Source organism: Cucurbita pepo, chromosome LG05 (genome assembly GCF_002806865.2).
Source record: "Cucurbita pepo subsp. pepo cultivar mu-cu-16 chromosome LG05, ASM280686v2, whole genome shotgun sequence".
NCBI classification, from domain to species: domain Eukaryota; kingdom Viridiplantae; phylum Streptophyta; class Magnoliopsida; order Cucurbitales; family Cucurbitaceae; genus Cucurbita; species Cucurbita pepo.
The window spans coordinates 1,407,249-1,428,297 of NC_036642.1; the positions used below are offsets into that span (position 1 = coordinate 1,407,249).

General features: G+C 35.8%; 5 protein-coding genes across 8 annotated transcripts; 1 reads left to right on the top strand and 4 right to left on the bottom strand.

The window, feature by feature from the left end:
* Window positions 1–162: 162 nt before the first annotated feature.
* Window positions 163–3,912, bottom strand: LOC111795240 (vesicle-associated protein 1-2-like). The gene is made up of 8 exons (XM_023677541.1): window positions 3,662–3,912; window positions 3,451–3,521; window positions 3,007–3,088; window positions 2,797–2,912; window positions 2,555–2,719; window positions 2,421–2,471; window positions 843–920; window positions 163–590 (listed from the first exon to the last, which is right to left on the bottom strand). Exons 1-8 carry the CDS (start codon window positions 3,711–3,713, stop codon window positions 480–482), a joined length of 726 nt encoding a protein of 241 aa, XP_023533309.1. The 5' UTR covers window positions 3,714–3,912; the 3' UTR covers window positions 163–479.
* Window positions 3,913–5,314: 1,402 nt separating this feature from the next.
* Window positions 5,315–7,440, top strand: LOC111795239 (probable pectinesterase 68). Of its 2 annotated transcripts, XM_023677540.1 has the most exons (6): window positions 5,315–5,584; window positions 5,711–5,744; window positions 6,038–6,193; window positions 6,292–6,498; window positions 6,826–7,064; window positions 7,182–7,440. In XM_023677540.1, the coding sequence occupies exons 1-6, from the start codon at window positions 5,331–5,333 to the stop codon at window positions 7,336–7,338; spliced, it is 1,047 nt and encodes a 348-aa protein (XP_023533308.1). In that variant the 5' UTR covers window positions 5,315–5,330; the 3' UTR covers window positions 7,339–7,440. The 2 variants fall into 2 exon arrangements, with proteins under 2 accessions (XP_023533308.1, XP_023533307.1); XM_023677539.1 differs by lacking the exon at window positions 6,038–6,193 and having other exon boundaries at window positions 5,711–5,900.
* Window positions 7,441–7,457: 17 nt separating this feature from the next.
* LOC111795238 (polyadenylate-binding protein RBP47B'-like) lies at window positions 7,458–11,175 on the bottom strand. 2 transcript variants are annotated; one of them, XM_023677538.1, is made up of 9 exons: window positions 11,097–11,175; window positions 10,710–11,004; window positions 9,778–10,255; window positions 9,120–9,193; window positions 8,919–9,049; window positions 8,584–8,680; window positions 8,196–8,354; window positions 7,967–8,067; window positions 7,458–7,869 (listed from the first exon to the last, which is right to left on the bottom strand). In XM_023677538.1, the coding sequence occupies exons 2-9, from the start codon at window positions 10,842–10,844 to the stop codon at window positions 7,779–7,781; spliced, it is 1,266 nt and encodes a 421-aa protein (XP_023533306.1). In that variant the 5' UTR covers window positions 10,845–11,004; window positions 11,097–11,175; the 3' UTR covers window positions 7,458–7,778. The 2 variants fall into 2 exon arrangements, with proteins under 2 accessions (XP_023533306.1, XP_023533305.1); XM_023677537.1 differs by having other exon boundaries at window positions 9,772–10,255.
* Window positions 11,176–11,974: 799 nt separating this feature from the next.
* On the bottom strand, window positions 11,975–13,071 carry LOC111794833 (zinc finger protein ZAT9-like). The gene has a single exon (XM_023676995.1). The coding sequence runs from the start codon at window positions 12,958–12,960 to the stop codon at window positions 12,022–12,024; it is 939 nt and encodes a 312-aa protein (XP_023532763.1). The 5' UTR covers window positions 12,961–13,071; the 3' UTR covers window positions 11,975–12,021.
* Window positions 13,072–16,059: 2,988 nt separating this feature from the next.
* On the bottom strand, window positions 16,060–20,620 carry LOC111794830 (WAT1-related protein At5g47470-like). Of its 2 annotated transcripts, XM_023676990.1 has the most exons (8): window positions 20,437–20,620; window positions 18,930–19,438; window positions 18,770–18,835; window positions 17,834–17,950; window positions 17,463–17,694; window positions 17,223–17,384; window positions 16,833–16,984; window positions 16,060–16,480 (listed from the first exon to the last, which is right to left on the bottom strand). In XM_023676990.1, exons 2-8 carry the CDS (start codon window positions 19,115–19,117, stop codon window positions 16,351–16,353), a joined length of 1,047 nt encoding a protein of 348 aa, XP_023532758.1. In that variant the 5' UTR covers window positions 19,118–19,438; window positions 20,437–20,620; the 3' UTR covers window positions 16,060–16,350. The 2 variants fall into 2 exon arrangements, with proteins under 2 accessions (XP_023532758.1, XP_023532757.1); XM_023676989.1 differs by lacking the exon at window positions 20,437–20,620 and having other exon boundaries at window positions 18,930–19,548.
* Window positions 20,621–21,049: the final 429 nt, after the last annotated feature.

Below are 21,049 nucleotides of genomic sequence, written 5' to 3' on the forward strand. Positions count from 1 at the left end.
ATTAGGTAAGTTAGATTTGATTTCAAATTTATGATTTGCAAGGATTAACAACCAAATTTCCATGAGCTTTATACGTTCTCACAATCAATCAATAGCTGATGTAGATCCATAAAATTAACACATTTGAATCTTGAGAATATCTTGTTGAAAAAATCGGTGATAGAAATGCTGAACAATTGAGGATGTAAAATTATTAAATCAACAGTTTCACAAAATATAACAAGTTGGTTGATAAGAGAAGCAGAGAAGAAAAAATAGAAAAAAAAATAGGGGAAAAAAAGAAAACTCTTTTAAGTTACAGAAAGAGTGTGCTACCTTGCAAATTCAGTAACTACAAATCCTTGAACACCATCTAACAATTTGCTACTTCCAACAAATTAAAACTTGCTACAGATCCACCCACTGAACATTAGTAGTTCCCCCTTCCTTTCATCATAGAATATATAATGATATAAATCCAGTTTGCTGCCATGAGTTTCTCAAGTCTTCTTAATAATATAGCCCAACATGATTCCGATCAATCCAATTAATATGACAAGCAGGAAGGAGACACCACCGCCATTTTTCCTGCCATCGCGCTTCAAAAGTTCCTGCACAATTCAAACCTCCAACACATCAGAAACTAATGTAGCTCTTGTGTTCTTGTATTCCAAGAAAATAAGAATCAGATTTGAGCATAGTCTGATTTGCAACCTTACAAACAAAGTTCAGAATAGTAAATATTCTATTTGGGTAATTCTTCAAAAAGGTATTCAGGTAAATAGACTTGGAGATTTATTCAAGTATAACACAATAGTAAAGACAATGTTTCCCATGTAATAAAACCCATTCATCCCTCTTACCAATTCCTGACGAAGTTTATTATTCTGTTGGAGGGCACTATTCTTTTCCTCTGTAAGTTTAGCTATGAGGGCTCTAGCCTGCACATGTTAAAGTAGTCAATAAGCAGACTGCTACAAGCAGAAAGTACAGCATATGCAGAAACGAAAAACACACACACATGTACACAAATAGCTCCAGTGGCCATGATTTAGTCAATCAAACCATCTGTGTGGTGCTGAATGGTTTAAAAATAACTGAGAACCACGATAAAGGTTTGAGAACATTGCACAAACAGAAGGTAAAAAAAAAGAGAGAACAGGGGATCCAAAGGTGGTTGGACCTATGAATAATGGTACTTTTTAGATTTTGACAAGGAGTTCCGAAGCAAAAGGGATAGAGATTCTCATATTAACTCCAATATCTTAAGCCTAATCTATCGGCAGACACCTATAAGAGCTCAAAACAAAGTATATCTTGAAAGATTGAAACAGTTTTGGTCTATTATTAAAAGAGCGGCAGACACCATGACCTGAGCTTAGCTTAGGCATCTTTGGCCATAGAGACAGAGGATTGATTAGCTGTGTAAGGAAATTTAGCTAGTTGGTGATGCTAAGAAACAGAGAGTTTGCAGAACTTTACCGCATTCAACAAACAAGCAAACAGAACTGAAGCCATTAAACATAGTTTAGAGAACAGAATCAACGACTTGCTATGGAACATTGGAAATAGTTTAATGCACATTAACAAGACAAGAATATAGCATCATCCTTGTGTGCGTGTGCGCGCGCATGCGTGTATATATATATTTAAGGGATTCTCTCCAAGTGGATGTATCCTACCATAACTCTTTATTTGGCACTGGAAAAAAGGTAAAATATTTAATACCCAAGGTAGGTGACGCTCATGGCTTGAATTTACGACCTCAAAAATAATCAAGTTTACAGTAAACTCTTCCCTGCCAAGCCAACCGTCAACTCATGGTGGGATAGTATTGCAATACTGGGGGACAAGAGATTATATCTACTCCACAGTGCATGTTCTTTCGAAGGAAAATGATCAAAGATCATATAAGAAAGCTAACCATTATAAAAAAAAATCTATACAAAACATGTGCTCAGCAGTCCTAAACAAAATTCTGAAAGTAAATCCTCAACCATTCGCATATTATGCCAAGGAAGTTACATCCATGTGTATGTTAAGTGGTTAACACTAAGAACTCCAATTGTGCATTTCAATGCATTCAGTAAAGGTTAAAAATACGAAAAAGATGCTTAAAATATAGGCAACCAAATGAAAGTGAACAGCCCCAAGAACAAGAACAGGAAACAACAAGCTCACCCAAAACTTCACAAGTGTATCGTCAATTATTATACTGCCCAAAGCAAATTATATTGTTTACTGCTCAGAGTAACACTCAAATCACAAGGGCATAATTTAGCATTGAGTTCTATCTTATAAAAATTTTAAAACAGAGATGGCACTTTGGAGGAAATTTTTTTGAACACATCCACAGAGTTGCAGAAAACAAAAGAGAGAATCACAGTAAACTGCAGACATAAGCTTTAAGCCAATACAAGCCAATAATCACCCTTTTTTACCTCTGCAGATTTATCCTGGGGCTCCGACCGATCAACATATCCCCTTGTAGCCTGAAAACAGAAGGTGAAGATGTATAAATTAAATGCGCAGATGAAAGAAAAGGGAAAAGAAAACCCAACACCCGATTACTCACAGTGTTTAATTCGGTATCATTAAAGTTTCCATTCTCTGAAATGGAACCTCTTGGAGAGGATCCTTCTTCAGAACCTTCTGGTACTGGAGATGGTGGCTGAGCTGGAGGACAATAAACGACTTTCAATTTGCATTCCTCAACCACATGCCCAGCCTCCTTGTTGAACTGCAAACCCCACGCCCATAAACAAAAGTAAGATGCTAAAATTAACTACAAACTTTGAACATTCACAGTATAAATACCATTTCTGCATTGATATCCTTTGCGGTTGCGCCATCAAAGGTTTTAACACTCTGAAGGAGGAACTTGTCTTTGCATTGCATATCAGCAGGAGCTTCTTTCTGGGCTTGCATGGTGACTACAAAACAAAGTACTACCCGTTTCAATAACCACAAAACTCATCTGAAAACTAAAATCGAAGAAGGAAAATATTTGATATTGGCATTTGGCACCTATAACATCGCATGTTGACCCTGGCGAGACAACTCCAGTGTTGGGGCGAACGCAGTACTTTTTAGGGTTCGTAGTTTTCACCTAGAAAAAGATAAACTTCATACTAAGTCGACAAAGTAATCATACGAGCTTTAATCTTCGCTCAATTTGCCAATAAAAAAATGAATTATAAACACCAAAACACCCACAAGCAAATTGAAAATTGACGAAATTAACTAGTTTCAGGGCGTGATCTGGCACCAGACAGATACATCAAGAAAAAAAAAAACAAAAGAAACAACAACAGCAAGAACAAAAAAGTGCACACGCCTAAATTCAAAATCCAAAACACTTCCATACTACAAGCACCAAACCATTTCACTCGAAAAAAGATGAATTACACAAATCACAAAAATAGAATCAAAACCCAAAAAGATTCAAATAGAGAGAAAGGAAACACAGACCTTAAATGCAACGTAGCTCTCGGTCTTGTTAGACAATTGAAGGGAACAAGAGATCTGCTTCTTCAATTCGACTAACCAAAAACAGACAAACAGAAACAAATTAAGCACCAAAGAAACGAAAACAAAAAAACAAAAAAACAAAAAAGATCCCTCAAAATATTACAGATCCGCAAGAAGAAAATCAGTCCCTCTAGAATCAACAACTACTCACAGGAAAACTTGAGCTCGAGAGGTTCGATGCTGAGGAGTTCTCCCGTACTCATTGTTGAAAGAGTGAAGAAGGAACAAAAGGGGAAAAAGACGAAATTGAAGAGGTTATAGAAAGAAAAAAGAATCTGGAAAATGAGCTTGTTGCTTGAGAGCAAGTTTCGAACAGATCGAGAAAAGAGAGGGGCAACAATGGCGAACGTGTTGCGAACAAGAGAGGGTGGAGGAAAACACGTGCCCCAAATCAAACCTTCTAACTCTCTTTCTTTCCCTTTATTTAGCCAAATCGCTCATTTATTATGGGCCTTTATGCTTCTCCGGCCCATTTCCAGCTTTATTGGGCTTTATTTCCCACCCATTGAGCTTCTCTCGCATAATTAGAATTTAATGTTGTAGAAATAGAAAATTTAAAAGATTTCTTGTAAATTAAATATTTTGCACTCTCTTGTCATAAAAATATAAATAAATGAAATAGAAAATTCAAAATCTTCCAAGCGTGTAACGAATCTCCATAATTGTATGATATTATACACTTTAAGTATAAAATCTCGTGCTTACTCCAAAAAATATCATATCAACGAGATAACGTTCTTTACTTATATACTCATGTCTTACTCTAACTATTTTCTATTTTAGCACTTGCACCATAAAAAATCTTGCCGTGGTTGTCACAAATAGTGCCCGCTTTAACCAATTACGTATCGTCGTGTGCCTCACAATTTTAAAATTCATATGTTAGGAAGAGATTTTTACACCCTTATAAGGAATTCTCGTTGTTCTCTCAAATCGATGTGGAATATCACAATCCACTCCTCTTATGGGCCAACGTCCTTGTTAGCACACTACTCGGTACCTAGCTATGATATCATCTACAACACACAAGCTCACTACTAGCAGATATAGTATGTTTTGGCCTGTTATATATCGTTGTTAAACTCACGGTTTTAAAACGCATCTACTAGAGAGGTTTCCATACCCTTGTAGGAAATGTTTCATTCTCATCTTCAATCAATATGAGATTTCACACCATGCTTTACTTGAAGGAAACACTGGGATAAAAGTGTCGCCCCCACCTCTAACCTGTGACTTCGTGCCAAAAATTATCCCGTCAGTCTCACTGTTTTATGTTCTATGTTACGTGTGCTTGTGTAATTTTAATATCTATTGTTTAGCAGTCTGTTAGGCATTTAATATCGATTCTTTAATTCAATGTAATCTCATAAAGTCAATAAAGTGAAAAAAACAGAGAGAGAGAGAGAGAGAGAGAGAGAATTAGCAGCTAGATAATTTCCACCGAAAATTAAATAAATAATAAAATCTTTATGTAACGGACTATGATTCTGTAGCTTCCGCGGGAGAAAACGTCTCTGTCTCTGTCTCCGTCTCTCTGTGAAACAAATGACCGTTATAAAAACACAAAAACAAAAAAACAAAAATAAATCCGTTATTTATACATTTCTGATTCCTAAACATTCCCGAAATTCCCCATTTCTAAAAAAATGGAATCCTTCGTCATTTCATTTTTGTTCTTCATTTCCATTTCCACTTTCTTTCTTCTATCAACANAAACAAATGACCGTTATAAAAACACAAAAACAAAAAAACAAAAATAAATCCGTTATTTATACATTTCTGATTCCTAAACATTCCCGAAATTCCCCATTTCTAAAAAAATGGAATCCTTCGTCATTTCATTTTTGTTCTTCATTTCCATTTCCACTTTCTTTCTTCTATCAACAACCCAACCAATTTCTTCACCCTCTGCCTCACACCGCCGCCACAAGTGGGTCGGACCGACTGGCCATCGGCTGATCAAAGTAGACGGTAACGGCTCCGGCGACTTCCTCACTGTCCAAGCCGCCGTCAATGCAGTCCCGGATTATAACACCGTGAGCACCGTTATCCGAATCAGCCCCGGATATTACGTGTAATGCTGCTCAAACTCATAATTTTTTAAAAAACACTCTTTTCATTATCTGTTAAATTCTGAATAAATTCAAACGCTAAAAATGCCACGTGTTATTAGGGTAAGTAGAATTGTTTATTTGTGTAGGGAGAAGGTGGTGGTGGCGGTGACGAAGCCGTACATAACATTTGAAGGAGGGGGGAAAGAGAGGACGGTGATAGAATGGCACGACAGGGCAGGTGACCGAGATCCCAGTGGGCAGCAGCTGCGTACCTACAGAACAGCCTCGGTCACAGTTTTCGCTAATTACTTCTCTGCCCGAAACATCAGCTTCAGGGTAATACCCCACCAAACTTTCAAACTTTGGTGCACGTGAACTTCCTTCTTTCTCACTTTGTCGGCTTGTGTTTGATATGTGGTTCACGTGACGGGCAGAATACAGCACCGGCGCCGATGCCTGGAATGNAGCCGTACATAACATTTGAAGGAGGGGGGAAAGAGAGGACGGTGATAGAATGGCACGACAGGGCAGGTGACCGAGATCCCAGTGGGCAGCAGCTGCGTACCTACAGAACAGCCTCGGTCACAGTTTTCGCTAATTACTTCTCTGCCCGAAACATCAGCTTCAGGGTAATACCCCACCAAACTTTCAAACTTTGGTGCACGTGAACTTCCTTCTTTCTCACTTTGTCGGCTTGTGTTTGATATGTGGTTCACGTGACGGGCAGAATACAGCACCGGCGCCGATGCCTGGAATGCAAGGGTGGCAAGCGGCGGCGTTCCGTATATCCGGCGATAAAGCCTATTTTTCCGGGTGCGGGTTCTACGGTGCTCAAGATACGTTGTGTGATGACGCCGGCCGCCATTACTTCAAAGAATGCTACATTGAAGGCTCCATAGACTTTATCTTTGGAAATGGGCGTTCCATGTATAAGGTCATTTAATTAATTAAACCCTCCTCCAATTATTTCATTTCAACTACAAAAATATAATTTTTTTACCTTTTACATTTATTTTGTTCTTAATAAATATAATTTAAATCTCTTCTAATACAAAAGAAAAAAAAAATCCTATTTTATTTTAATAGCTCTATTTATTAAAAAATATATATATATATATATATATATTATTCCTAAAATCAACTTAATCATTAGACGGCAAAATAATTATCTTTTTCATTAAACACAAAGCCCAAAGTTATTATAATATAATATGTTTTGAACTTAAACGACGGCGTTTCTTGTCTTTCTTATGTGGTGTAGGATTGTGAGCTGCACTCCATCGCCACTCGGTTCGGTTCTATAGCGGCACAAGATAGAAACTTGCCGGACGAGAAGACCGGGTTTGCTTTCGTCCGGTGCAAGGTTACCGGTTCAGGACCTGTATACGTGGGCCGGGCCATGGGCCAGTACTCTAGAATCGTCTACGCGTATACTTACTTTGATGACGTGGTGGCCCACGGTGGATGGGATGACTGGGACCACGTCAGCAACAAAAACAAGTAAAATTACTCCTTTTGTTCTTCAATTAGTGGTTATTTATTGGAGATGGTGAATTTTAGAAAATTACTGTTTTAAATGGCTATTTGAGACTTATTTACTGACTGTGAGTGGAGCAGGACGGTATTTTTTGGAGCATACAAATGCTGGGGGCCAGGAGCAAGCAAAGTGAAGGGAGTATCATGGGCCAGGGAGTTGGAGTTTGAAGAGGCCCATCCATTTCTTGTCAAGAGCTTTGTGAATGGTAGGCACTGGATTGCACCCTCTGATGCTTAGCTCAAATACTATATGCATACACATTTATATTACATTCCATACATTCAATTTGTATTGCCATAATCTTTAAACCAACACTATTTAAGGTTTATTATAATGTTCCTATTCCCTGTTTAAACGGGAATTCTCCACTCCATTCCGAACATAAATCAGTTAACAATATGAATATGGAACAAGGTACAAGATACATATCACACCAAATGTTCTCCTGGTATGAAAACTTCATTTCAAAATAGCAGATCATCATTATATATAGAGCATTCAAGCGCCTAACCCCGACAACCTCGTTCCTATAGAGAAGAACAAATTATTAAATTAAACAACTCACTGTACTCTGAAGGGCACGGGCAACAGTATGATGTACGGTATCATTGACCCAAGTATGGTCAGGCATTGACAGCCTAATGATCGCGGACCACGACCAAGAAGATTCATCAACTTCACGTTTGCTTAACCAGTGAAGAGGTGGTCAACCATAAGGGCCAGCCTAAAATGGCGCTTTCATGTTTGGAAAGGTATGCGTAATTTAAACTGCCAATTAACGATCTGATGTCAATGCAAGTTCATATAATGAGACTTGTTAATTTGCAATCTTTTATCTCCAGAGGGGCAGACGAGAGAAACTTACAACTCAACATCTGGTGTATCCAGCGTATCATTCCATTCCTCTGACTGTTCCACAGCAGGAACAGCACCAGCTACAGCGGCCAAATCTTGTACACCATCAACCTAAAAGAAAAGAGTTCAAATAAATAGTTCCAAGATCAGAAAAGGCAATCAATTTTCTGAATAGAACAACTTTTTTTCTATAAATATATGCTCTTGATTCCCGCTCATTTTATTCTGATGAAACGTACCGGTTGAGGATACGAGGTATAACCCGAATATGCACCATAAGCATATAAAGATGGATCTTGTACGACTCCATATCCATAAGCATCATAAGCTCCACCATAGCCACCATAGTAAGCGCTCCACTGGTTTGGATCAACTTGCTGACCCCAAGTAGCCAAGTCCTAAAAATCCATCACCATTTCATCAAACTCAAAGTCTACTCAATACAGAGAACTCTGGTTCACTATGATGAGCCTTATACAGGATATTGTGAGAACTTGCTAACAGAAAACATCCATGAACAAGGGGATTACAGAAAACATGGAAAATTCGAAGTCCTTCAAAAAATAGAATTAGTCAATGATTGTGTCTGGTATAGCTTTGTAGATGTCTCTATAGAATATGAATTACCTGCTTGATAGCCGGATTTCTACCCCAAGAAGTACGAACCACTTGCTGACCGATTACCTTTCCTTGCATCTTTTGGATGGCTTCTTCAGCTGAAGGTCTGCATGGACACAATTTGGAGAACATATTTAATCCAAATCCAAATGTTCATGGTGAAAAAAAAGAAATAGCTAATATATCCTGCATACACAAGAATTTTCCTTCTATTCCACAAGAATTTTGTCTCCCACTTAAGACCATTTTTATTCGGAGCCTTCTTTCAAGGCATTGGATCAGGAGCAAGGAGAGGTGCAATTTACTCAACTTAAATCAATAAAATTAATCGTGCCTAAGCATACCTCGTACCAAACTGTACAAAACCACAGCCTTTCCCAGCAGGAATTTTTGCATAAACAATCTCACCAAACTGCAAAAAAGTTTGCTTCAACTCCTCCTCTGTAATATTAGGATCCAAGTTACCAACAAAGATCTGCATAAAGAACAATGTAGTGAGAGACAAGCATAGAAACAGGAAAGAGTAACACTGCCCCTTCACTTACAGTTGTGTTATTTGCATCATAATCTGCAGGAAGCACAGGCACGGGTGTAGTGTAGGCAGGAACTGGGTACATTGCTGAGACAAGAGGCACATAGGTAAGTACGATTTTAGACACCAATGACATAATTGTACAACCTATAGAATAGATCGTGTTCAAGTAAGGTCAGTATTGAGCTTATAAATAGTAAATTACCATCCCCTCCTAAGATTTTCTCTTTAAGCGAAAGAAGGTAATAACAACAATGAATTCTATCTCATTCGTAATTCAGCTGAATTACTTGTTTATTCAAAAAAAAATCATCAAGGAATAGAATATATTTTGACATATACATTCAAAATACATAACTATTAACTTTATAAGTTTTTATCTTAAATCTAAGAACACTAATATGGATAATATCTACAAAAATTTCAGAAAAATCATTTGTACATATTGAACTCCTAGCTTTAGGTTTACTGATGCAAAAAAAAAATGATAACTTTCATTAACAGAGGTGAAATTCAAATTTTAGAGCCAAACATCTTCATAACTATGACCACTGGCACAGATATGAACCAGACTAGAAACTTGGATGAATGCTTAAAAAGCTTATACTCACTCCATATGGGTCACGAATATTAGAAAGCGTGAGAAATGACTATATTGCCTTTACCTTTACCTAGACTATATTGCTGCTGAACACCAATGGTCTTTTTGGGTGTTGCTGCACTAATACGCATAGGCCTAGTTGAGCAATAAACACCATTCATTTCTGACATAGCTCGATTCCTTTCATTTTCATCAGCAAATTTAACAAACCCATATCCCTTTGAACGTCCGGTGTTTGGATCAGTCACAACTTTAGCACCCCTAACAGATGGATACTGCACTCTAAAGGTCTCCTGCAACAGATAATCTGTAACATCAGGAGCCAAATCCCCAACAAAAATAGAGTGCTCAGGGCCAGCGTCAGGGCGCCTTTCTCCAATTCCAAAAGATGCCCAATTCAACCTGAAAGTTTGCTCAGTTCCGGGCATCTGAGAACCATTGTACGTCTGCAAAATTCTTTCTGCTGCTGCATGAGAAACAAACTCTACAAACCCATAACCCTCAGGCTGGCCAGTGATCTTATTGCGAATGATTTTAATTGACATAACCTGTATAAAAAATAAGCAACTAAGCTCTGACTCAAATACAATAACAAAAAAACTACCACTAGACATCAAGATTCAAGAATAAACTTGTATGAGCCATTATAATATAACAACTACTAGAAATTAACTATAATTTTATACACTGTGATTTCCACTACCACGGCTCTCAAGCATTCAATTCATCCCCATTCGGTGGCATGAAAGGTCATAGAAAGGCCCTCCGCGTGCCTCATTTCTCACAGCAATAGAACAAAATACAAACACATTCTAATTTTAATTTTATGCACCCAAATTCACTTCCAAGACCAGAAGAAAACTAACCAATTCAGACCCATATAATAATTACATATTGCACTACGATAACAAAAAGTCGAAAACCACTTGAAAATTTATCGATTAAAAGTATTATGATAAACACAAAAGCGCGCAAAATTAAAGAAGAAACAAACGAACGAACCTCGCCAGTGTGAGCGAAGCAAGAATTAAGGTAAGACTCATCGACCCAGTACTGCAAATCCCCTATCCAAAGTGTTCTAACTTCCTCCACCGTAGTTGGTTGATGGTGCGCTGGTTGGCCTGCCATAGCTGCCATTGTATCTATTGACGCATCATATTTTTTACTTTCAACGAATTGCAGATGCTCCGTGAACTTTGCAGGATTGTTCGTGCACCGTGTATGATGCTCCAACTTTACCGTAACTGTAAATTGATCGGCGAATCCAGAGCTTTTGGGGGCAAAACTTCGGTGATCGCTGAGGGCTCGACAAATTCCAGTAGAAACATTAAAAAATGTATATCCAAACACAATTCTCTTTAAAAAAAAGTGAAAAGATTATTTTGAAACCTGCGGAATTTTGGCAGTTGGCACTGCTAGGGCTTCCCTCGCGCCGGACCTTCGATAGGACTCCCAAGTAGAGTATCTTATAAAATATCAAATAATAAGAATGAGGGTAAAATTGGAAATAAGAAAGTACAGAAAAGAGGAAAGAAAAAGAAAAGCCTGAATAGATGCATTAGGTTGACCAAAAAGGGAAATTGGAAGGAAAAATATCCACGTGGAATTATTTATTTATTTATTTGGCTTTTTTGTTCTGTGTATGTTGGGTTGTTCATTAATTAAAAAGCGTGTCAGCTCAGTTTGAGCCACGTCATCAATTCAGTTTTGTTTTAAATTTGGTTAAATTGAAAATAATAATAATAATAAAAAGATTAAAACGACATTAAAAAGTCAATTTGGGGCATAAGTTGGTGAGCATATTGCATCAAAAACTGTGGTCCTTAAATTATGTTGCAAACATAAGATTAGCCATTGGTCCGACATTTATTATGTTTCCTTCTTATGTCAATTCTTATTAATTGTAATATTAACTTGTCCATTTCTTTTTTCTTTTTTCTTTATTTCCAACGCTTCAATAATTAAACCTTCAAAATTATATATGTATAGATTATATTTTAAACTTTATTTGATCATTAACTTGGAATAAGGGGAAAATCAAATTAATTTATAGGTATTATGAAATTTAATGTATTTTATTAAATGTCATATACTTTTCCACCTAATTTCCTAATCATCGTCTTCGTCATCACTTTCTGGTCAAAACAAAACAGAAATAAAGAAAAGTCCCATAATTAGTCTGTTTCAGTTCAAACCAGACCCCATTAGACTAAGTCTTCCACTAAACGTCGTCGTTTTCTTCTTCTTCTTCTTCTTCCTCCTCCCATCGAAAAAAAAGAAAAGAAAAAAAAAAAGATTATGATGAACAAATTTGTCAAGCATTAGAAACAACACTGTAATGATCTTCTTCGAGAGGAGCCGGTAAGTTGAGATCTATGAGACTTATTTCCACTTTTAAAGAAACAGAGCTATTTACACTAACTCCACCATTTGTCGAGCTCACGAAATGGGATCTCTTGTGCCCGCCAAGTGCTTGACCTGACCCAAATAGCTTAAAACAGAATGGGCATTTGAAGATTCTTCTTCTGTTTCCCCCATTTTTGAAATGTTCGTGTTCTTCTTCTTCTTCTTCTTCTTCTTCTTCTTCTTCTTCTTCTTCTTCTTCCAGCTCTGTTTTTAATTGACAGATTTTTTCATGGCTGAACAGAGCTCTGTAAGATCGGAAGTGTTTAGTGCATTTCTGGCACTTTTTCTTCCTTCTAAGTGGCTTCTTCGCTCTAATCTTCTCAAATTGATTTGGAATTTGATTTTGATTTTGGATCCGACGGTCACGTGAGAGCATCATGAGGCACATGGCCAGGTCTTCCTCCGGCGAGGTGTAGGAAACAGAGCTGGCAGGTTCGGGTAGCTCCAGAGGCGGTTGCCGGCGTCGTTTGGATCTGTTACAAGTGGGGTTTTTGGACTCGGTCTCGCTCTCTCTGTCTTGAAGAACAATGTCGAAAACAGGATCTGAAAATCTGAAATCTCTGTTGGGATTTTCTCTGACCTCGTAGAGCGTTGGGTTGTGTTCCGATTCGAGAGAGTCGTCGTCGGCGGCGGCGGAGGAGGAGGATGTGGAGAAAGGAAGGGCAACGTGGATGGTGGGCGGCTTGGAGGGAGGGAGTGGTAGCGCCGGCGCTGCAGTGAGGTGGGCCTTCATATGGCCGCCTAAGGCTCTGCCATTGGTGAAGAGTCTAGAACAGAGCTTGCATTTGTGGGAGTCCATATGGATCAAATCAAAGCTTCTTTTTTTGCTTTTATCTTTTGAGGGCATGAAGAGCTTACAGTGAGAATTGTGGTTTTTGTGGGAAGGAAAACTACAGAATGGATTGGGAACTTAAAAGGAGTAGGTCACAACCATTCCTCCACCAAAACTCACCACCTCCCATAAATTTTTTTTTTTTTTTTTCTTTTTTCTAAATATTCTCTTCTCCCCCCATTTTCTTTTAAACAGAAAATTGATATTTTAATTATCGGCTATATTAATAAATATACCTTCTAAATTTTAAAGAAAATCTAAAAAATATCCATTAATTCTACACGTACTAGTATATGAAAAAAAAAACCGCATAAACATTTTAATGTTATTTTAGGAAGTTGGTGAGTAATTTTAAAATGTGATATTAATGGTAAATATATTTTTTTAATTTTTTTTTAACTTAAAAGTGTTTTTGGAGTGTTTTTTTTTTTTTAATTAAAGGCGTTTTTGAATATCTAAAAAAGGGAATTTTATATAAAATAAAGGAAAGTGTTACATGGAATTGATTAATTAATATTAAATAAAAAAGAAAAGAAACAAATTGGGTTTCAAAACGACAAGAGGGTTAAGGAAAGTTACGAAGAATGAATGGGAAAGTAGGGACAAGTAACACGCAAACCTTGCCCATCACGGTAATTACACCCCTTTTTCTTTTCTTTATTTCTTTTACGACCCCCACCCCCCAACAAATTCCACATTTTGTCCACTTCCATGCCTCTTATTACAAATATGCTACTTTTGGGGGGCTCATAATTAAATTATTTTTTTTTATTTTTTAAATAAGGAATATTTATCGGCTCGGCGTTACCTATAATGGCTAGCACAATGATGTCCCATGNATGGCCATTCTCATTTTCTTTTTTTTTTTTCTTTTTTTTTTTTAATTTAAATAATAATAATAATAATAATAAATAAAATAATCCATGCATGTATAAACAAAATTCTATTTATTTGGTCATAATTTTCTATAGCTTTTTGTTCTCCAATAAGGGATAAGGGTGCCGTATTTAATCATTTAGAAGTTTTAAAGTGATATATTTTTCAATGCTAATTACTCAAATAATAAATTCTTAATCCTCCAATTCTTTTAATTAAGGAATTGAGAACTAAATTCACTTTCATATCTAAGTTACAAATTTATTTGATTTTGTTCTTAGTTATATTTTTAATAAATTAGTTGACTATAAACATTTAAATTTTAGAAATAAATAATTGTACCCTTTGAAGAAAAGGACACGAGTGGCTTTAAAATTATGGATGTGATGTCAACATAAACACTTAATATTATCACATGGAATGCTCCGTTTATTTGATTAGTTCAATATTATTTATTGAAGTCGATTAAAATTTTTATTTTTAAATATTACTAATGGATAGATCAAATCATCACATATATAAAATAAAATATCAAGATAATTAATTGTCAAATTCATATTTGACGTTATATTAACCAATAACAGTAGAGTAACTTCAACCCTAAAAAGAGAATGATAGGGTCAAATTTTGAAGTTAAAAAAAAATAAAAAAAAAAAAAGAAAAAAAAGAAAAGAGCAAACAGAGAGGCTTTTGAATGGTGATGAACAGATGAAAAAAGCAATGTGTTGGTTTGGTGATGGGGAAAGGTAGAGATCCATAAAAGGGGAGGGAGCAGGTGGGCTTTTCCTCCAACGTGAGGGCCCACACATCAGAGTATGCCCGTTATGCAGTCTTTTAAATTTTCTATCATATGATTTTATTCACATTAAATGTTAATGGCAATAATTATATAGAGGATCATAGTATAAAAATTAGATAAAGTTTAGAGATTAAATAGGATGGAAGTTTTAAAATGAAATATGGAAAATATAGAAGAGGATAGGATCATTATTGTAGAATTATTAAAAGAAGATGGTAGAGTTTAAAGCAAAACTACAAAAGAAAAAATCCATGGAAAAGATGGGAAGTGAATGAATCAAATAGTAGAGAAAAAGGTGAAGAAAAGAGGGGGAAGTTCCATGGAACCCACCTTTCCCACTATTATTATTATTCGCTTCAAATTTGGTTCCAATTGGATTCACCCAATTCCATCTGTTCTTTCCCGTTGGAACCCATTTTCAACCCCCTGTGAGCCTCGCGAGTTTCTCTTGGTTGATTATCAAATTGTCGTCATTTCAAGATGGATGGATGGATTGAATTCAATCTCTTCTTCTTTGTCTTTCCCACAAAAGGCTGCTTTGTTTTGTTGCTTCCCTTCTTTTTACATTTCTCTTCCTCTTCCTTTCTTTGCTTTATTCTCTACCCTCCTACATTTCGAATTTCGGCTATGGAAGAACACCTCTGATAGCCATGACACGGAGATGGTTGGGAGGGAGGGAGGGAGAAAACCATTTTTTTTTTTATATATATATTTTAGTAACTAAAAAAGGAGAAAAAAAAAGTGTCACATCATTCTTAGTATGCTACCAAATGACTAACCTAAATGTTATCAACTCAAATTTCGGTCTCCTAGCCTAAATATGCATATTGACGCCTAAATAATTGGACATTTTGAATTTGCACAAAATTATTATTCAAAAGTACATTTTATAATTTCAAATTTATAAAATTAGAAACTTATATCATTTCTCTTGAATTGTTGAAGTATGAAGAAGCGAGGGCTAAGAAAACACATTAACAAAGGAAGAATTATTCCCAAAAAGTAACAAAAAGAATCCCTTCTTTCAAAGATTCACAAAGACGGTGAAAAGTAGGAATAAAGCCACCATCTTCGACGNTTCAAAGATTCACAAAGACGGTGAAAAGTAGGAATAAAGCCAACATCTTCGATGCCTTCGGAATCTTTGTTTTGGAGTTCCCTTTCACTTTTTCCAAAGGCATATAGTCGTATAAGCTTGATTTTGAAGAGAAAATCAATAAAACACCAGTAAACAAATTACAAACGGAGTAAAAGATCAATCCAAACCGACCAATCAATTTACTAATAATTACAGTCAGTCATATAATATACANGCCTTCGGAATCTTTGTTTTGGAGTTCCCTTTCACTTTTTCCAAAGGCATATAGCCGTATAAGCTTGATTTTGAAGAGAAAATCAATAAAACACCAGTAAACAAATTACAAACGGAGTAAAAGATCAATCCAAACCGACCAATCAATTTACTAATAATTACAGTCAGTCATATAATATACATATATACACATTCTTTTTTAACAAACTTTTGGTACTAATGAAATTCTTGACTTGCAATCTAGTTCTTGCCAATCAAAGTATTGTGTCCCACCCCAAACAGTAAAACCTAACCGTTACAAACAATTTACTGACGCTCAACCTAAAATATAGTTTTTCATCTTTAGTTTTTTAATGTCCACTTACCATTATAATTTCCCCATATAGGATAAAGGAAGTGGCAGATACACCTACAAAGTTCAAGAGAGTAAAGGTTTCTCAATATCAAAGTCATCACTTTGATAGCCACTCCCATCACAGTAACCTTCTTTTCCTTTGGCCCAAAGCACAAAGTAGAGCCCACAGAACATCAAGAACATACCAGCAAGGCTGCACCCACAAGAATCAAACCCCACTTTTAATACCCAACTCAGATACCTGTTTGACAGCTTTCCTTTTTATTGTTCTTTTCAAATGTCTAATCATCAGTTTTTGGTTCTTTTTTACACTCAAAATAACAATAATAATAATAAATAAATAAAAGTTTTAATTCCCATATAAATAATTATGTNAAAAAAAAAAAAAAAAAAAAAAAAAAAAAAAAAAAAAAAAAAAAAAAAACAGGGGGTTTTTGTGTGCGCGTGTAAAGAAAAACTGAGAACATCCAAAGGCAAATAGAGCAGCACACAGCAGATCAACAGAGTCAGAAAATGATTAGAAGAAAAGTTGCTATCTAACGTACCTTCCAATGGAAATAGTGTCTCCTAAGGTGAAGACAGAGAGAATGACAGAGAAAACTGTTCCAATAGGACTGAAAATTGACACCAAAACTGGCCCTCTTTTCTTCATTGCCCACCCGTTGAAGCTCAAGCTTATACCGCTCACTATTCCTCCCTATATTCATCCATCCATCCATTCATCAGTTTCTATTTCGTATTTATTTGCATAAAAGATTCTGAAACAGCCTACAGAATTATCTTAATTACAAGTTTTCCAGTCCAAACACTCCTTTCCTTTTGCATTTTGCAAATGATACTTATGAAAGCTGTTCAACAATTTTACCAAGCATGCAACAACGCCCACCAGAAGCAAATGATTTAGCATGAATATTTTAAAAGATGGTTTAATTTACCAATAGAGAGTAGCAGAGTAAATCCTTCATGTTGACAGTTGACCATTCGGTTTCTAACTTATGATTCTTCAGTAATTGTACAACTGCAGTCGTTAATACTCCAATGAACGAAGTTACAGCACTCAACGACATTGGAGCGGGTAATTCACCAAGGGCTGTAGCCTGCAATATACAGTATAAAAAACTAGGATTGCTTCATTTCCATCATCACGTAATGTCTCAATTTCGAAGCACAATTACCTGCAATACAACATTGCTTGATAATACGAAGACCGCCATCATGAGATACAAACAACCAATAAACTTTTCCTTATTGAAGAGTACAGATGAAGGAAGAAAAATTAGCTGCTCTTTTGCCGGTATCGTGATGGTGCTGTGCAGTATGCTCATTATGATGGCGCCCACTACACAAAGCAATGTCCCTAAAATCTTAACTTTGCTGTACAGACAACCAAGTTTGACTCTCTCTAATCTGCAAAGACGATTGCAAGTAAATATCACAAAATTAATAGAAAACCGACCATGTAGACCTTTGATTCGGTTTAATTGTTCTGTAAGTGCAAACAAATTCTGTTCTATCGTTGGGATGTCTAAAGTAAAGTATTGGATACCTAAAACACCAGGCAATGATAAAGATGAGACCAGGAGCAATGTTTGGCATGGCAGTTGCCATGGCTGGAGAAGTCAGCTTTATCCCTTCTAATAGCAGAGTTTGGAACAAAGTTACCCTTGAAAAAACCAAAGTACCAAATAAATCAGAAAAGAATCAATTTTATGGCCGTGAAACTTATTAAAATGTTGGAACTCTAAGCCATCGAGGTCGTTAAAATGTGAATTATTTGGTTAGCCTTTGTTACAGTTTAAAACAAACCATTTGACTTTCATAAACTTCGAAGATAAAATACAAAACAAAATGTATTAAAAACTTAGATTGGCGATTCAAAGAAAGAATTGTCTCTGAAAAACATCAATATGGAGCTAATTTGATTTTAACACGTGGAATTTAATTATGTTAATGAAATTTAAATTGAATGGTATTCCTTCTGAAACAAAATTCTTTTATGTTTTTTTTTTTGGGAATAACTTTTCCATGTTGCCCCCAAAAGCGGTTTTAAATTCTTATCATGGTTGGCTTCATGAATTTGCGAGTCTAAAGAACTTGGATGATTAAATTAGGAAGGGAAACATACAAAATAAATAAATAAAAGAAGAAGAAGAAGAAGAAATGTGGTGATTTTGGAATATATGTATGAAAATAAAACGAGAAACTTATAGCTTGTTGGAAATTGGCTTCCATAAGAAATAATCATTTTTCAAAACAAAAGTTGATTAAAAATATGTCTGAATAATTAAATTTAAAAGACTAGTTTATCGTGTGATTCCTGTAAATGAAATATGAAGTTGTTCTAACTTCAAAAAAATTATTAATAAAAAGCTATATTTCTTTTGGAAAGTTAAAAATCAATCAACAGTAGAAACTAATTTTAAGAAAGGAGAAACTAAAACTCAAGAAATGAGAAGATAAAAAACTAGATATTTCTGCGTACCCGCCAAAGGAGATCAGAACAAGCTGAAGCACCAACTTGAAACTCAATTTCTTGGGCCAATTGCTCCTGTATGTATGCACATCATTCATCAAACTTCAATCCCACAATTCAAAGTCATCAGCGAGATAAAGAGAGAGTCGGAGGAAGAGGAGAGAAAGACCTTTCAAAACAAACAGCCAGAGGAGCCAAAAATAGAAATGTGGCAGAGGCAATATAAATGACGATGTTGAGAGGATTGAGCCCTAACGACATCAAATAACTTAGCAATACCGAGTTTCCAGCGTATATGAACTGCACTGAAATCAATCCTCCAATTATCGCCACATCTTCCATCGCTCCAATCTTCATTATTTTCTCTTCGATTCCTTTTCTTTCCTTTTCTCCCAGAAATAATCTTACACAAAAACTAATTTTCCTTTTCTCTTCCCTGCTTTTTCCGAGGACATTCTCGTTGATTGAATCTGCACTCTATTATTGCCGTACGATTCGGCGCCACCACCGTCCGTGTGAGCTCGTCCTGCAAGCGGCGGAACTCTAATTCTGGCCACCGATTGAACTCCAGTAAGAATCTATGTGGTTTGATTTTGGAGTCTCTGTTAATCTTCTCTCCTGTGCTTCTGCTCCTCACCGCCGCGCTTAAACGGAATCAGATTACCGATCTCCGTCGTCCTCCGGAAGAAAATAAGTAAAAGAAAAAGAGCAGAGAATATTCCGCGCAATAAATTTTAAAAAACAAGATTAGATTATTAGCTGCTGTTCTTCCTCTATCTATATATAACTCGGTCCTTGANAGAAAATAAGTAAAAGAAAAAGAGCAGAGAATATTCCGCGCATTAAATTTTAAAAAACAAGATTAGATTATTAGCTGCTGTTCTTCCTCTATCTATATATAACTCGGTCCTTGATAAGAAATTTACAGCCTAAATTCCTTCTCCATCTCTAATCAACTCGGATTTTTCGGGTGCTATATTTTCTCCAGTCCTTTTGGTTGATTATATTTAGAAACATCTCTCATTTGACAGTTATGTCTTCTGCCGTTTCAAAAATCCAGTTCTACATATCCTTTAAGCTTAGTTATCAATTTTAGCAAATTTAATCCACCGAAGCATTCACACGTTTTGACCATTCAAAATTAGAAAGTACCGTAATCTCACTTCTAATCTCCAATTGCACTCTTCATGCAACGGCACAGAATTAACTTTCAAATCAATAATTGAATCAATTTTCAACGGCTGAAAATTAGTTGGGGAAAATAAAACCCTGTCCGAGAGCTTCCAAATTCCACTATCTTAATCTTTTAAAGATATTACCACACTTTCTTCTAAATGCAAGGAAGAAACAGATAGAAACCAGCAAGTGAAACTAAATNCCGAGAGCTTCCAAATTCCACTATCTTAATCTTTTAAAGATATTACCACACTTTCTTCTAAATGAGGAAGAAACAGATAGAAAACAGCAAGTGAAACTAAATCTTCTAAGGCGCATAAACACATATAAACAAAGTAAAGACAGAAGGAGAGAAAGAAAAAGAGAGAGACCTGGTAAAGGAGAGTTTTCAGAAAGAATCGGAAGAATCTTTAGGTTTTGCGAGAATCGGGAGTGAACTCGGAAGATTCAGTAATTAAAGGAAAGCTTAGAACAGAGTCGAATTTTGTAGCGGATCTTACCGAAACAAGCAATGCAAGCTGCTGCAATTGCAGGTTGAAGAAGCCATCAGAGAATTGAAGACGATGACGATTCCGAAGCGGAATCGAGAGCGATCGTGGAGGAACGGAACTGCACCAGAATCTTAAACGCGCGGGATTCTCATCTTCCAGCCAAAAATGAAATAAAAATAGGTTGAAGTTCTAAATTCTATATTATAAATATTAATTTTGTAAATATTTTTGTAAAAAATGTCAAATAATCTCACTTTTTTCTTTTCTTTTTATTTTTATTTATTTTTATTTTTTTTTTTAATTTTTAGTACTTAGAATTCCCGTCGACAGTTATATTATTTATCATGTATTTAAAAAAATGAAATAAAGATTTTTTTAACAAAAAAAAAAAAAAAAATAAATATTTTTGTAAAAAATGTCAAATAATCTCACTTTTTTTCTTTTTTTTTTTTCCCCGTCGACAGTTATATTATTTATCATGTATTTTAAAAAATGAAATAAATATTTTTTTAACAAAAAAAAAAAGTAAGTCCAGGTGTACTTTTTAGCATTTTAAAATTAGTGATTGATTAATTAGGCTGAAAAATCGTTTTGATCAGCTCATTATTGTGAATTTATGGGT

What these genes read in the sequence shown, in the direction of transcription:
- LOC111795238 (XM_023677537.1), bottom strand. Translation starts at nt 10,844, where the DNA reads ATGGCAGCTATGGCAGGCCAACCAGCGCACCATCAACCAACTACGGTG. An exon ending in TTTGTACAGTTTGGTACGAG is followed by an intron (nt 8,681 to 8,918) that starts GTATGCTTAGGC and finishes GTGTCCATGCAG; the next exon opens with ACCTTCAGCTGAAGAAGCCA. An exon ending in GATACACCAGATGTTGAGTT is followed by an intron (nt 7,870 to 7,966) that starts GTAAGTTTCTCT and finishes GTTAATTGGCAG; the next exon opens with TTTAAATTACGCATACCTTT.
- LOC111794833 (XM_023676995.1), bottom strand. Translation starts at nt 12,960, where the DNA reads ATGCCCTCAAAAGATAAAAGCAAAAAAAGAAGCTTTGATTTGATCCAT.
- LOC111795240 (XM_023677541.1), bottom strand. Translation starts at nt 3,713, where the DNA reads ATGAGTACGGGAGAACTCCTCAGCATCGAACCTCTCGAGCTCAAGTTT. An exon ending in TCTCGAGCTCAAGTTTTCCT is followed by an intron (nt 3,522 to 3,661) that starts GTGAGTAGTTGT and finishes GTTTTTGGTTAG; the next exon opens with TCGAATTGAAGAAGCAGATC. An exon ending in GTCAACATGCGATGTTATAG is followed by an intron (nt 2,913 to 3,006) that starts GTGCCAAATGCC and finishes TTTGTTTTGTAG; the next exon opens with TCACCATGCAAGCCCAGAAA.
- LOC111795239 (XM_023677539.1), top strand. Translation starts at nt 5,331, where the DNA reads ATGGAATCCTTCGTCATTTCATTTTTGTTCTTCATTTCCATTTCCACT. An exon ending in ATCAGCCCCGGATATTACGT is followed by an intron (nt 5,585 to 5,710) that starts GTAATGCTGCTC and finishes TTATTTGTGTAG; the next exon opens with GGAGAAGGTGGTGGTGGCGG. An exon ending in ATGGGCGTTCCATGTATAAG is followed by an intron (nt 6,499 to 6,825) that starts GTCATTTAATTA and finishes TATGTGGTGTAG; the next exon opens with GATTGTGAGCTGCACTCCAT.
- LOC111794830 (XM_023676990.1), bottom strand. Translation starts at nt 19,117, where the DNA reads ATGAAGATTGGAGCGATGGAAGATGTGGCGATAATTGGAGGATTGATT. An exon ending in CTGGCTGTTTGTTTTGAAAG is followed by an intron (nt 18,836 to 18,929) that starts GTCTTTCTCTCC and finishes GCATACATACAG; the next exon opens with GAGCAATTGGCCCAAGAAAT. An exon ending in TACTCTGCTACTCTCTATTG is followed by an intron (nt 16,985 to 17,222) that starts GTAAATTAAACC and finishes GGATGAATATAG; the next exon opens with GGAGGAATAGTGAGCGGTAT.